Genomic DNA, 14,279 nt, shown 5'->3' with positions numbered 1-14,279 from the left:
AAGTGGCGAAGCCAAGGTCACAGAACCAAACGAAGGGTCCGCTCCAGCCCGCCGGCTGGCTCAGGGGTTGAGCGCTGACCTGTGAGCCAGGAGGTCACTGGTTCGATTCCCAGTTGGGCACTAGGCCCAGGTTGCAGGCTCCATCCCCAGTGGGGAGCGTGCAGGAGGCAGCTGATCCATGATTCTCTCTCATCATTGATGTTTCTCTCTCTCCCTTCCTCTCTGAAACCAATAAATACATATTGAAAAAAAAAAGAGTCTGCCCAGGACCGTCTTCATTCAAATGTCTCCTGTCAATGGCGCTGTGTGTCCACAGAAGCCCCGGCTCCCGGCTCCCGGCTCCCGGCTCCCGGGTGGTACCTCCTCGCCGGCTCCTCGGTTAGATGCCTGCCCTTCCCTCCTGGTCCCTCCTGTTGCCGAAACAGGCGCCTGCTCTTCCCGCCTCACTGATCGGCTCTCAGAGGCCAAGGCTGAGGCCTGGGACCCTCGTCCATCCGACCGAGAAATGACACCGGAAGCCGGGGCGCTGGGGTGGGGACCTTAGAGACCCCGCTGGGGGAGGCTTCGGGGGCTCTGCCGTGCGGAGGGGAACGGGCCTTCCACAGGCACAGTTCGCACAGGTGGCGCCCCCTCACTGCCCCGTGTCCGTGGGAATGGAAGACACGTGAGAGCTATTCATTCAACAAGCTATTCGTTCAACTCAGGCGGCAGGAGAGCCGAGGCCCCCCCGGAAGCACCGGGCCTCTCTCGGAGCCGGAGGCGAGGACGGCGCTGGACCAGAGGTGGGTGTGCTGGCAGAGGCCGGGGCGCTGCGGGAACGGTGGTGGTTTCTGCGGCCTGAACAGTGTTTGAGCTTCAGCGGCACCGGCCGGGGTTTCCGGCCACAGCTGAGGCGGACGCTCTTCCCTCGGGCGTTTTAAAAGCCAGTGTTGGGGCGGGGAGCCGATGGGGCCCGCCCGCCGGTCAGTGTTAGTGGACGCCACCCCCAATTCGTCCGAAGGGCGGCCGAGGGGCAGCAGGTGAGAGCTTCCTGTGGGTGTGGGGCCTCGTCCAGGCCGGAGCCAGGCCGTCTCCTGTCATGGCTCTGATGCTTCACTCCCCGTGCACAGCAGCTCCACGCCCTGACGTGGAAACGCCTCCTGTACCGGGTGACCTGCTCTGTGCGCCTCCGGCCACCCAGAGGCGGGGCCGTTCTGAGACCCAGTCCTGTCCCCGTGGGCGCTTCCGCCGTCCACCTGCTCACATCCCCTCATTCTCCGATTGCCGCGCGGACCAGCCATCCTCCTCCCTTCATCCTTTGGTTTTCTGATTTAGGACGTGGGTGACATCGCCCTGGAAGGAGATAGACACCCCGCCGCCCCCTCCCCCTCGGCACGGCGGTGAGGTTCCACAGAGCTGTGCTCCCTCCCGGCCGGGCCAGCCCTGAGCTGTCAGTCCTGTTCAGGCCAAGCCTGGCTGCTGCGGGAGCGGAGGTGAGAGTGGGAATCTGACCCTGCCCACCGCTCCCTCGGTCCCCAGGCCTCTTCAGGAGCAGGCACCGGCCCACCGCCTCCCCGCGGCCCCTGTCTGCTCACACACTCTCCTCATCAGCTAGAGAGGGGCTGTGACCGGACGGGGCACCATCACCCTCCGAAATCAGCCCGCAGGCAGGGCGGCTGCGGGATCACCATGTTGACAGTGAATACATTACTCCCGCTCCTCCCAAGTGTCATCTCCGGTCACGTCCAAAATAGGTATTAGGGCTGAGGCCGCCGGAGGTGAGCATTTCACAGCCACGGCGACGAAGGCAAGGGCTTTGGTTTAAGCAAATCTCGAAAGAGAGCAGCCCCGTTCCAGATTTTTCCCTGAATCCTGCCATGTTTCCTTAGCGGCAGCAGGAAGAGGTGGAGACAGGCCTGGGGACAGATGGCGGCGGCTCTCCCTGACCCTCCAGGGGCTCCTCGGGGAAGATAAGCCGACCACCTGCTCAGAGCCCCGGGTGTGCGAGTCAGAATGGCGCTGTCCTCAAGGAGGGAGTCACATTCAACAGCTGTGGGCCGCGTGCCCGCGTTTCAGATCCTAATTCACAGACAGGCCGACCCTTCTCCGCGCACACTGGCCCCTTGTCAGCAAAGACTCACGTTCAACTCTCGCGCCTGGGGGGATGCAACTGTTGGGCTGTTTCAGGGTTTGGAGAGTGACTGGTGGGTGAATGTGTCCTTTCCATGGTTTTCGGGGACCCGAGGGACTCCCAGGAAGAGCCATCCCCCCACCCCCACCTCCTGGGATTAGAATGAAGGGAAGTGACTGAAGACGTCGTCGGGGGATTCGACTTAAAATGAGAGCAACACGCCAGCTGCTACTTCTTGACTGTTGAGTGGACGTGTGACTGAGGGAGGCTGATGGGGAAGGGAAAAGCGGAGGGAGTTTAGCAAAGGGATCGACACCCTGCCTGCCTTCTGTGGGGAGGAGACACCAAAGGTTCTTCGGGCTGAGATCCCATGGCTGTACGGCCTGGGAGCAAAAGGGCGAGACGTGCAAGCAGGTTAACTCGGCGAGCACAGCGTCGCGTGCGGGAGGCCAGGTGGGGATGGGGAGCCGTGGATGCGCCCCCTCCGGGAAGCCCGCCGGGGTTACCCAGCCCTCCTCTACTGCCCCTTCCGTGTTTGCCAGCAGTTTGCACTGCAGTCTTGAACTCCCGGCTCCACAGACAGCCCGTGTAGGTTGTACAGCCCAGTCCCGTGAGCCGGAGTGAAATCTGTGAGTGGTTTTCACTTGGGTGTATGCCGCTTTCACGTCACTGTTTCACCAGACACTTCCCGAATGCGACCGTTCTGGGCCCTTGGCAGGGCACCTCCTGGATCACCCACTATTTATAGCCGCCCTGAGAGCTTCACTGTCCCAAGCTGGCCTCCAGAGGCCCCGGCGCCCCACCCCGCCCCGCCCCCACGCCGGCCCCTGCAGCAGGCTCCAGGCGGTATCAGGCCTGTGAGTCCCACCACTCACTCTGGACTATCCCAGCCGACTCCTCACTGGCCTCCCTGCTGTTTATTTTTATTGATATCAGAGAGGAAGGGAGAGGGAGAGAGAGAAACATCAATGATGAGAATCATTGATCGGCTGCCTCCTGCACGCCCCCCACTGGGGATGGAGCCGGCAACCCGGGCCTGTGCCCTGACGGGAATCGAACCCTGACCTCCTGGTTCCTGGGTCCTGGCTGGGCAGGACTCCCTCTCTTGCCTCTTATGCCTCCTCTTTATTTCCAAGGCAACAGTCAGAATGTTCTCTTTGAAAAGCAAATCAGATCCTGTCACTTTGCTCCACACCCACTCGTGACGCCCACGGAGCAGAACCCAGATCCTTCCAGCCAGAACCTCTGGGCTCTCGGCTCCTCCCTCTCTGCGCGCTCACATCACACCGCGACCACACCAGTTCCCTGGCTCTTTCTGGAACATTCTCCCCCGTGGCTCAGTGGTTGAGCATCAGCTTAGGAACCAGGAGGTCAGGGTTCAATTCCCAGTTAGGGCACATGCCTGGGTTGCATGCAGGAGGCAGCTGATCAATGATTCGCTCTCATCATTGATGTTTCTATCTCTCCCTCTCCCTTCCTCTCCAAAATATATATATATATATATATATATATATATATATATATATATATACATATGCATACCATGGAACTCAAAACAAATACCACTAGAGGGGACATTGCCAAGGTTTCATTTAAACTCTTAGTTATTAATTACTGTCCTAAATGCTGTAACATATATAACATTCAAATTTCAGTGGGAGTTATCTTAAAATGAGAAACATTTAAACACATAGAGGTGGGCAGGCAGTAACTGCGGTGTGTTTACTGTCGGTAAATATTGACCCAGGAAGTAGGGTTCTGTGTTGTTACAGATCCTGTTAACGATCTAATTCTTCACCCCCAGCATTCCCGACCAAGGCCAGGGGACGCTCCACAAGGAAACTGCCGGGGCCGGTATTACCCTTTAACTCAGAGAATTCTCAGGGGAGACAGGCGGTGGGAGCAACGAGAAACGGGTGGGAAATCCCGTACGTTCTCTTGCCAAGCGATGGGCTTTTCTGAGACCTGCCTGGGTCGCACGAAGGAGATCAGGTGGCAGCCAGGCTTGTGAATTCACGGCCAGGCACCCCTCCACGCTCTCGGGAGAGCAGTGCACGGAGCAGGCTCGGGAGCTCCGCTCTTGTCAGCCCCGTCTTTGTTAACCATGGGCCGGGAGTAGAAGAGGGGATCGTGCAGACACGGGAGGCTGGGACGCTGAGAACATCACCGTTAGGTAGTAACCGACACCTGTGTAGTCACCCCTTCATGGTTTCCACCATCTCATACATTCTTCCCTTTAACCTCATAGGGGCTTGTCAGGGAGATGACCCTCACCACAGTCATCCTCTTCATCACATCACCGTCCTCTTCATCACCATTATCATCATCACCATTATTATTATCACCATCATCACCATCATCACCATCATCACCATCACCATCATCACCATCATCACCATTATCACCATCATCACCATCACCATCATCACCATCATCACCATCATCATCATCACCATTATTATTATCACCATCATCACCATCATCATCATCACCATTATTATTATCACCATCATCACCATCATCACCATCACCATCATCACCATCATCACCATTATTATTATCACCATCATCACCATCACCATCATCACCATCATCACCATCATCATCATCACCATTATTATTATCACCATCATCACCATCATCACCATCACCATCATCACCATCATCACCATTATTATTATCACCATCATCACCATCACCATCATCACCATCATCACCATCATCATCATCACCATTATTATTATCACCATCATCACCATCATCACCATCACCATCATCACCATCATCACCATTATTATTATCACCATCATCACCATCACCATCATCACCATCATCACCATTATTATTATCACCATCATCACCATCACCATCATCACCATCATCACCATCATCATCATCACCATTATTATTATCACCATCATCACCATCATCACCATCATCACCATCATCATCATCACCATTATTATTATCACCATCATCACCATCATCACCATCATCACCATCATCACCATTATTATTATCACCATCATCACCATCACCATCATCACCATCATCATCATCACCATTATTATTATCACCATCATCACCATCATCACCATCATCACCATCACCATCATCACCATTATTATTATCACCATCATCACCATCATCACCATTATCACCATTATCACCATTATTATTATCACCATCATCACCATCATCACCATCATCACCATCATCACCATTATTATTATCACCATCACCATTATTATTATTGTCATCACCATCGTCTTCATCACCATCATCACCATTATTATTATCACCATCATCACCATCACTACCACCATCACTGCTATCACCATCACCATCCTCACAGTCACCACCACCATCATCGTCACTATCACCATCACCCCCACCATCACCCCATCCTCATGCCCATTGTTACCATCACCTCCATGTGGCAGATGGAAAGTGAAGCTTCTGAAAGAACTACCAGCGAGTTGAACCAGGTCTTTTGAGTCCAAATATTTTGCTCTTTGCTAGCCACCCCCCCGGCCCCCGCCGTTTGGAAGTCTGAGTGATGAACACCCAAGATTTACAGTAAAGACGGCGGTGGCTCTTGGACTTTTGTGGCAAAGTACGTAGCCTAGCAGCCCAGCAGAAGCGGGCCTGGCCCTCGCTGGGAGCTGTCTGCAGAGCGAGAACCCAGTTTTCCCTCGGGCTGTGGAGTGCAGACCATTCCAAATAGCACCTTCTGGAAAAGCGTTACATTGAGATTTGAATTTCTAATTTATTCTTTCATTTTTAGAGACGCTGATGGGATGAGCCCCACCCCACAGGCATCCTTGGCGCCCTCCGGCGTGACACCAGCTACTGAAGGAGAACATTTCCTACGTCCAGGCCTGTGATTTATCTGAGAGGCAGGAGCGCCTCCCCCAAGCCATAGCTGCATATCAGACTCCCTGACGCACGGCTCTTCAAATTCCTTCTATAAATAGGAAGACCCCCCCACCCCCAAAGTGCGTTCGGCTCTCCTTGCTCCGCGTCCTGAGTGCTAGTCTGCAGAGAACAAAGCGTCCGTGCAGCTGCGCGTCCGGACGCAGTGTCTGACCCGAAAGTCACTTTCTCCTGTTTCCTGGCTCGTTACTGCTGACACGGAGCGGACAGTTTATTTTTTAAATATATTTGTATTGATTTCAGAGATGAAGGGAGAGGGAGAGAGAAACATCAATGATGAGAGGGAATCATGGATCGGCTGCCTCCTGCACGACCCCTACTGGCCATCAAGCCTGCAACCCGGGCATGTGCCCTTGACCGAAATCGATCCCGGGACCCTTCACTCGCAGGCCCATGCTCTATCCACTGAGCCAAACCAGCTAGGGCTCCATTGATTTTTAGAGAGAGTGGAAGGAAATCGGGGGACGGGGGGAGGGAGAGAGAGAGAAACACATCGATTGGTTGCCTCCTGCACATGCCCCAACCGAATCCAGCCTGGGACCCGTCAGTTGGAGGACCGGTGCTCTACCCACTGACCCACACCAGCCAGGGCTCTGCTTCTCTTTTGGAACTTGAGACAGTCACTTCCGTCGGACTCAGCCAATAGCTTTTCCATCTTTAAATTCTCTTCTGAAATCAACGGGGTTGTAAAGATCTTTGCTGAACATCACAGCTGCTTGGCAAACAGCCACAGGCAACATCTAGCCTCCCGACAACACGCGAGGAGGCGAGCCCCTGCCACTGGCGGAGACACCATTCCTCGCTGGTGGGGACGGTGCCTCGCGAACGCCAAGTGGCTCCCATGGGGGAAGGGCAGAGCGCCAGCGCATCCCCGTTTTAGTCATGACAGCGACGTGTCTTCTTCCTTTAGAAGATGGTTTTGCCTCGTGCCGTGGGCAGGCACACGCTCCCCCTTCCGGTCCCACGGACAATGCGCTCAGGGCCGCGTCCCGTCCCTGCTCGTGGAGACCCAGATGAGCAGCTAAAAGGTTCTCTTTGTGATGTGGGGGCCCGGGCCCTGGCTGATCTCAGCGGGTCACCATGAGGTCTCGGGTGGACGCGGCGCGGCGCCCGCGGAGCCGTGTGCCATGTGCTATTTTAGTCTGTGCCCCTTAAATGACACCGGCTCTTTGGCACCAGGCAGAGGAGGCCTAGATGTCGGTGGAAGGGACTGCTTTGCAGGAATCCCAGCCCGAGGCCCCGAGGCACGAATTACTGCAGGGGGGGGAGGCGGGGGGGGGAGGGGAGGGGAAGGGGGAGCGCCGTGTCTGCTCCCAGACCCCACGACAGAGAACACAGGGGACGCTGCCAACCACAGCTTTTGTCCAGGAATGTGGGGTGGGACGGTTCCCAGGCACCTTGGCAAACCGTGAAAGAAAGAGCAAGCCACGTCCGGCCCCTCCTCCCGTCCGATACTTGGGTCCAGCCCAGCGACGGGCCTGGGAAGGGAACGACACAGCTAAGCAGCCGGCATCGCCATCGGAGGCTGTAAACGCAGCCTGTGGAGCGCGGCCTGCGCTTCTCCTGCCCCGGAGGCTGTGCCTAACCAGCCTGAACTGTCAGGATGGGTGGGTTTTGTACCTGATCTTAATTTAACCTGCTCTTACTTCTCTCTTTAAAAAAGTATATTTTTATTGGTTTCCGAGAAGAAGGGAGAGGGAGAAACACCGATGATAGGAGCGTCATTGACGGGCTGGCGTCGTTTGCCGAATGCCACTCGCCCTCGCCAGCCTAGAGGGGAGAAGGAAGCCCCGGCCGGCGGCTCCGTGGTTGAGAGTCCACCTATGAACCAGGAGGTCTCGGTTGGATTCCTGGTCCAGGGCACGGGCCCCGGTTGCGGGCTGGATCCCCAGGACGGGGGCGTGCAGGAGGCACCGGCCTGTTCCTGCGCTGCGCCCGACAGTTTTCTCCTCTGATGGTGATGGTCGCCATCGCTGTGGTTACAGCTGTCACTGCTGTCATTATCCGCCCGCTAGGACGGCTGACATTGCCGGGCGGCTGTGAGGACGGCACAGAGAGAAGCCAGGTGACAGCCCTTGAACTGGATGAGTAGGAAACCACAACGAGAAAGGCTCCCCTGACTCCACTCGACTGGTTCCCCAGTTCCCTGGTGATCACAGCAAGTGCTTCCCGCAGAAAGAGTTCTACCCAGCCCGGCCGGCGCGGCTCAGCGGTTGAGTGTTGACCTAAGAACCGGGAGGTCATGGTGGGATTCCTGGTTAGGGCACCTGCCCGGGTTGGGGGCTCGATCCCCAGTGCGGGGCGTGCAGGAGGCAGCCGATGATTCTCTATCATCATTCAAATTCCCTCTCCCTCTCCCTTCCTCTCTGAAATCAATAGAAACATATTAAATTCTTAAAAAGGAACAGTCTACCTGATAGTAACCATCTTCTAACCAGCTTGATGGTGCTGCTGTTTAGAAAGCAAACCTGTGTGTGTGTGAGAGAGAGAGAGAGAGAGAGAGAATAAACACTGGGCTTCTGGGGGCAGGTGCATCACAGCTTCTCTCTAACCACAGGCCCCTCCTCCCACACCAAGAGCAGAGCCACGCCCCGGCCTCTCCGCTCTGCGTCCCTGAACATGTTCTTTAACCACAGAACACAGCAGGGGCAGCCAACGGGACCTTGGAGAAGCCGTTAAAAATAGGTATTTGTGAGCTCGACGCACTTGCCTCCTCCCCAGATCCTCACGTGGTTCGTACACGGAAATGAATTTGTTTTCACTTTGAACCGAACGGACCTGCATTCTCCATCGAGCCCCTTCAGGGGGAGAGTCCTTTAAGACTGTGTCCACGCCAAGGACACAGGGTTGCCTTGGCAACAGGCTCCTGGGCATTTATCTTCCTTTGTGTGGAGGAAACTCTGTGCCCACAGCCTCTTGCACTCCCAGGCGGCTCAGAGCCGAAGGCCTGCGGCCCCTAGGCCGGCGGGAGCTCACCTAGGCCGGCGGGAGCTCACCTAGGCCGGCGGGAGCTCACCTAGGCCGGCGGGAGCTCACCTAGGCCCATGGGAGCTCAGTCCCCTGTGTGGGATGTGCAGGAGGCAGCTGATCAATGATTCTCATCATTGACGTTTCTCTCTCCCTCCCTCTCCCTTCCTCTCTGGGGGAGGACTGGTGGGAGGGCCCACGCCAGGCAGCAGCAGGTGCGGCGCTGGGTCCCGGGCTCCTGACCCCTCAGGGCTGCTGGCCCCAGTGGCCTCCGAAAGCTGCCTCTAAACCTCAGCTCTGGAAACGGGTCCCGTCTGGAATAGGCTCGGTTACCCAGACGTAAGAGAAAACTGCCGTCACTCCCCACCTGCTCTAGAAACCCGCTGTTGTGCATACGTGATAGGAATTCATGTTTCTTCTAAACACTATTTTTTATTGATTTCATAGAGGAAGTGAGAGAGAGAGAGAGAGAGAGAGAGAGAGACATCCATGATGAGAGAGAATCATGGATCGGCTGCCTCTTGCACATCCCCCAGTGGGGATGGAGCCCACAACCCGGGCCTGTGCCCCAACCAGGAATGGAACTGTGACCTCCTGGTTCATAGGTCGATGCTCAACCCCTGAGCTGCGCCGGCCGGGCAGAATGCGTACTTTTTGAGTGCTTGCCGTGAGCGAGGCAAAGCACGTTCCCTGACACCGGCTGGCCCACATGCCTGTGAGGCTTGTGCTGTTTTCTGAGCGAGTAAACCGAGGCGCCGCGAGGGTGAGGAACCTGCTGGGAGGCACAGAGCCAATGAGGTGGCCGCGCCCAGGCAGTGCCCCCGCCGAGACCAGCCCTGCTCACACCCCCGGACAAGCTCCCACACAACTGGCGAAGGCGCCACAGGCCCTGGGAACCGGAAGCACAGGCGCCCGGTGTGGGCTTTGCAGGGATTCTCCTCTCGTCCTTGGAGGTGAGCTCAGTGAGAGCTTCGGCCTGGGCAGCAGGGAGCGCGGGCACGGGAGGGAGCAGCGAGGGCTGGGAGGGATCTGCTTGGAAAGGTCTCTACCCCCCAATAGGGAATGGCTGCCCGTGCCCATGGGGGACACTGAGGTTCAGGACGCGTAGGTCCTGGGAGGCAGAAGGAGAAACTGGATCTGAATCTTGTCTGACGCCCATGAACGCTCAGGCAGGGGGGAGAGAGAGAGAGAGAGAGAGAGAGAACACTCCAGGCTCCCGCGGGCTCCTTGCTGCCATCTGACTTCTGTGGGGCTGGGTGGGGCGCACACAGCTCGCAGTGCGCGCGTCCGTCAGTAGGCGGCGCCCATGAGCGCTGTCACTGGATGTCACCCCGAAACCCCTTTGGGGAAGGAAGTGCCGGACCTGGGCTTCGGTCCTGGTTGTGGGCCGTTTGGTTTTAAGCCCCGAAGGGGAAACACCACCTCCGGGAACCACGGACCCGGAGGTCCAGCCGCAGGGAGGCCGGTCGCCAGCGTCGGCCACAGGAGGGTCGGCCACAGGAGGGTCGGCCACAGCCGGAGGCGGCGGGTGTTCCTGACTCACTGACCTCCGTGTGATCAGAGCCCACACCCGGATTCACGGATTTCTGAGGCCAGAACAACACAACGGAAATCAGACGCCAAGCAAAGGCTGATCGTGGTGACACCTGCACGCCTCGGTGGCGAGAGGGTCTGAGACGCGTTCAGGGGCCTGGAGGTCCCTGCGGGGACTGGCCAGAGGGGAAGACCCCAGGTGCTGGTGCTCCTGGAAAAGCCGCGATAGAGTTTCTGAAAAAGCACTAGACGTGGTTCTAGGGAAAAGCACCATGTGTGAGGTCCCTGAGCCTGAGCCCAGACAGCTCCACGGAGCCCGGCCGGGGCCCGCCGCCAGGCAGCATGTGCAGACCACGGCTGTGATGACCAGTTAGCGCTGCAAATCACCCCCAAGGGCCACACCCCGCTCCCTGGCGGCCTGAGGGGAGCAGGGACATGGGAAGGGAAGCCCGCGGTGCCGGCGGGCGGGTGGGCGGGCGGGTGGTGTCCCGGCCGCAGGTCCCGCCTGGGAGAGAGAGGGCGAGGCAGGGAGAGTTGGGGTTGGAGGAAGAGTGACGGAAAGATCCAGAGGGGAGCTTCGGGCCTGCAGGTCAGAGTGGAGGGTTCCCCGGAGAACGCCCTGGTCCCCGCGTGCACCTGCCCCTGGAAGCCCTGCTGTGAGCTCCCACAGCGCAGAGGAGGAGGAGGGGAGAGTGAGTCCTATTTTCTGAGCTAAACTCAACCCCAGGCAGTCATGACCCAAAGCAAAGTCCATGCGGAACCCTGCCCCTGCCCTGCCCCAACTCTGCCGCGCCTTCCTTGGCGCCTGGACGACCGGTGCCGCCACGCCACCCGCCGTCCAGTCCTGATGCACCCAGGTCCCAGGCCCCTGCCCAGCGCGGGCAGGAGTCCCAGCCGGTCAGATGGCTCCTGCCGGAAAGACGCGCTTACCTTCCCCGAAAACGTCCTCCTCCTCGTCGCCCAGGAACTCCCCGGGGTCCGGGGACTGCATCCTGGAGGGTGGTCGCGCCCAGTGGCGGGGCCGGCGGTGGCAGCTGCAGCCCTGGCGCCCCAGCTGCTGTGCCCTGCGCGGCTTCCTTCCCGTTGCCTAAGCCCCGGGGAGGGCAGCTTCCGCCTCCGCCGGGGGAGGCAGCCTCAGCGTGTGCACGGCCCCGGGAGCCCTCGGGAGCCTGCATCCCAGGCGGGGCCTCCCCAGCCCCCTAGAGGCGGGAACTTTCTGGAAGGGGCTGCCCGGAGCCCGCTCCCGTCGGAGCCACAGCTTTCACGTCGCCCTAGAGAGGAAGGTGGCCATCACCGCGTGGGGACCGGGACCCAATGGCGGTGATGAGAGAGGGGCTCCCGTGTCCCCTGTCCTGGCTTCAGGGACGGTTTATCTGCCGAAGCCGCCAGCGCCCAGAGGGACCGGCTTCCCCCGCAGGAGGCGACGGGGGCCCTTTTCCTGTGCCCACGTCTTTCCAGACTGTGCCACGCTGACACCAGGCTTCGCACGCAGCCAGGCTGTTCCTGGGGCAGGGAGACCGGTGGCCGGCACGTACATAACTGGTTTGGGTCAAGCAACGTCCATGCCACAGCCCTGGCCCGGTCTGATGCTGCAGACTCTCCGGCTAAAGGAGCCGATGGGACCCAACAGGCCGCTCCCTGCAGAGGAGCCACCCCCGAGCGTGGGGGGGGAGCGTGGGCAGTGGCACCACCGTAGCCGACGCCCCGAGTGCCGAGTGGCTGTTCAAGCCCAAATCTCCGAGGGGTCCTGCAGCTTCATCCGGGGGTTCCCAGGCCCTGGGCAGCAGGGACACCTCTCGGGGGTCAGGAGCTCGGACAATGCGAATGGAGAGGCGGGTGGGCGCTCAGGAACGAGGGGCTCACGTCTGGAGCTTCGTAGTTGCTGCGATGAATGGGCGTATTTTCATAGATGTTCTTTTAGAGCAGGTTTAGGCTCAGCCGCATGGAGAGATCCCAGGTGCCGCCTGCCCGCACAGAGGCCTCCCCTCATCAGCATCCCCGCCGGGGCACACGAGAGATCATCGCGGGGCCCCCGGCACGCCCTCACCCGGAGCCCGTCGCTCCTGGTGGTGTAGGTTCTGTTGGCTGACAGTCATGTGATGTCCTGTATCCACCGTGATCGCATCAGGCCAAGTAGTTCTGTTGCCCTGAAAGCCGGTGCTCGGCCCGTGTGTCTCCCCCAAGCCCTGGCCACCGCCGGCCTCTGCACCGTCTCCACACTCCGCCTTTCCCGGTCGGTGTGCCGCCTGCGGGTGGGCCTCCTGCGCTTGGTAACGGGCATCTGAGTCTCCTCCGTGTCGTCTCGGCCCCGTAGCTCCTCATGTTCCTTGTCCAGATGGGCGCCGTGTATTGACCCATCCGCCCACGGAAGAACATCTGGTGGCTTCCGGCAATTACGAACAAAGCTGCTGCCAGCACCCACGTGCAGGCTTCTGTGTGAACCTGAGTTCGGGTCCTTCGGGTCAGCACCGCGGAGCACGGTGGCTGGATCGTGGGGGGAGTTTTGTAAGAACCTCGCCCTGCCCTCCAGAGTGGCTGCCCCGCACTGAGTGCGGGTTCTGCTGCTCCCCGTCCTCCCAGCATGCTCCGTCCGTGTCCTGGGTTTTGGACGTTCGGAGAGGGGCGTGGTGGCAGCTCCGTGCATCGAGTGCGTTTGAAGAGCCTCTTGGTGCTAAGAGAACCCGGGAACCTCTCCCTCCATGAAGTGTCAGTGGGGACGTTATCACATTCCTTTTTTAAAATATATATTTATTGATTTCAGAGAGGAAGGGAGAGAGACATCAATGATGAGAGAAATCATCGATCAGCTGCCTCCTGCAGGCCCCCCACCGGGGATCGAGCCCGCAACCCGGGCCTGTGCCCTGACGGGGAATTGAACCGTGACCTCCTGGTTCCTAGGCCACGCTCAGCCACTGAGCCACGCCGGCCGAGAGAAAACAGTATTGAAACCTTCTGTGACGGTCGAATTGTTGAACTCCCAGGTCCTGTGTGAAAGTCCGAACCCCGGGACCTCGGAACGTGACCTCGTTTGGAAATGCGGCCACTGCTGATGTGATCGGTGGAGATGAGGTCGTTCTTGGTTTGGGGGGGCGGGGGTGGGGGGCTCCTAAGCCAGTGTGACTCATCCTTAAGCGAAGGGGAGATGTGGATGCAGGGACGAGGCCAGGAGAAGATGAAGGCCCACCAAGGACGGCCCGCCACCAGCAGACACCGGGTGAGTCAGGGAACACGGCCCCTTTCTCCACCACAGAAGGAGCCAGCCTGGCCCGGCCTGGCCCCGCCGGCGTGGCTCAGGGTTTGAGCATTGACCTAGGAACCAGGAGGTCAGGGTTCGATTCCCAGTTAGGGCACAGGCCCGAGTTGTGGGCTCGAGCCCCTGTGGGGCGTGCAGGAGGCAGCCGATCCATGATTCTCTCTCCTCATGGATGTTTCTCTCTCTCTCCCTTCTTCTCTGAAGTCAATGAAAATGTACTGAAATAAATAGATGAGACAGAAGGAGCCAGGCCTGCGGACGCCCTGGCCTCGGCCGCCCGGCCCGCAGGCCTGAGAGAAGGAATGTGTGTTACTCGCGCCTCCTGGTTTGGGTGCTTTGTCAGGCGATTCTCCAGACGTGGACACAGAAGGTGGTGAAGCGGGGGCCCCGGGGGACGAGAGCTCACGGTGGCTCACATCTCCTCCTCCCAGCACTTCACAGATGGTAATATTTTTAAAAATATATTTTTATTGGTTTCAG

At 58.6% G+C, this 14,279-nt stretch overlaps 1 protein-coding gene across 3 annotated transcripts in view; it reads right to left on the bottom strand.

Moving 5' to 3' along the window:
* RIPOR2 (RHO family interacting cell polarization regulator 2) overlaps positions 1 to 11,613 on the bottom strand; it is a 56,803-nt gene extending 45,190 nt beyond the window's left edge. The window contains exon 1 of one of the 3 annotated variants that reach the window (XM_070397563.1): positions 11,477 to 11,613. In XM_070397563.1, the coding sequence (XP_070253664.1) occupies positions 11,477 to 11,537 (61 nt within the window). In that variant the 5' untranslated portion in view covers positions 11,538 to 11,613. The remainder of the gene's footprint in view (positions 1 to 11,476) is intronic. The other 2 variants (XM_070397564.1, XM_070397566.1) reach the window with 2 other exon arrangements.
* Positions 11,614 to 14,279: the final 2,666 nt, after the last annotated feature.

The sequence above is a fragment of the Myotis yumanensis genome, unplaced genomic scaffold (assembly GCF_028538775.1).
Source record: "Myotis yumanensis isolate MYYU_CA2020_CCGP unplaced genomic scaffold, mMyoYum1.0.hap1 SCAF_17, whole genome shotgun sequence".
NCBI classification, from domain to species: Eukaryota; Metazoa; Chordata; class Mammalia; order Chiroptera; family Vespertilionidae; genus Myotis; species Myotis yumanensis.
The sequence above is the reverse complement of the archived record's forward strand: the minus strand, read 5'-3'. Positions and strand labels throughout refer to the sequence as shown.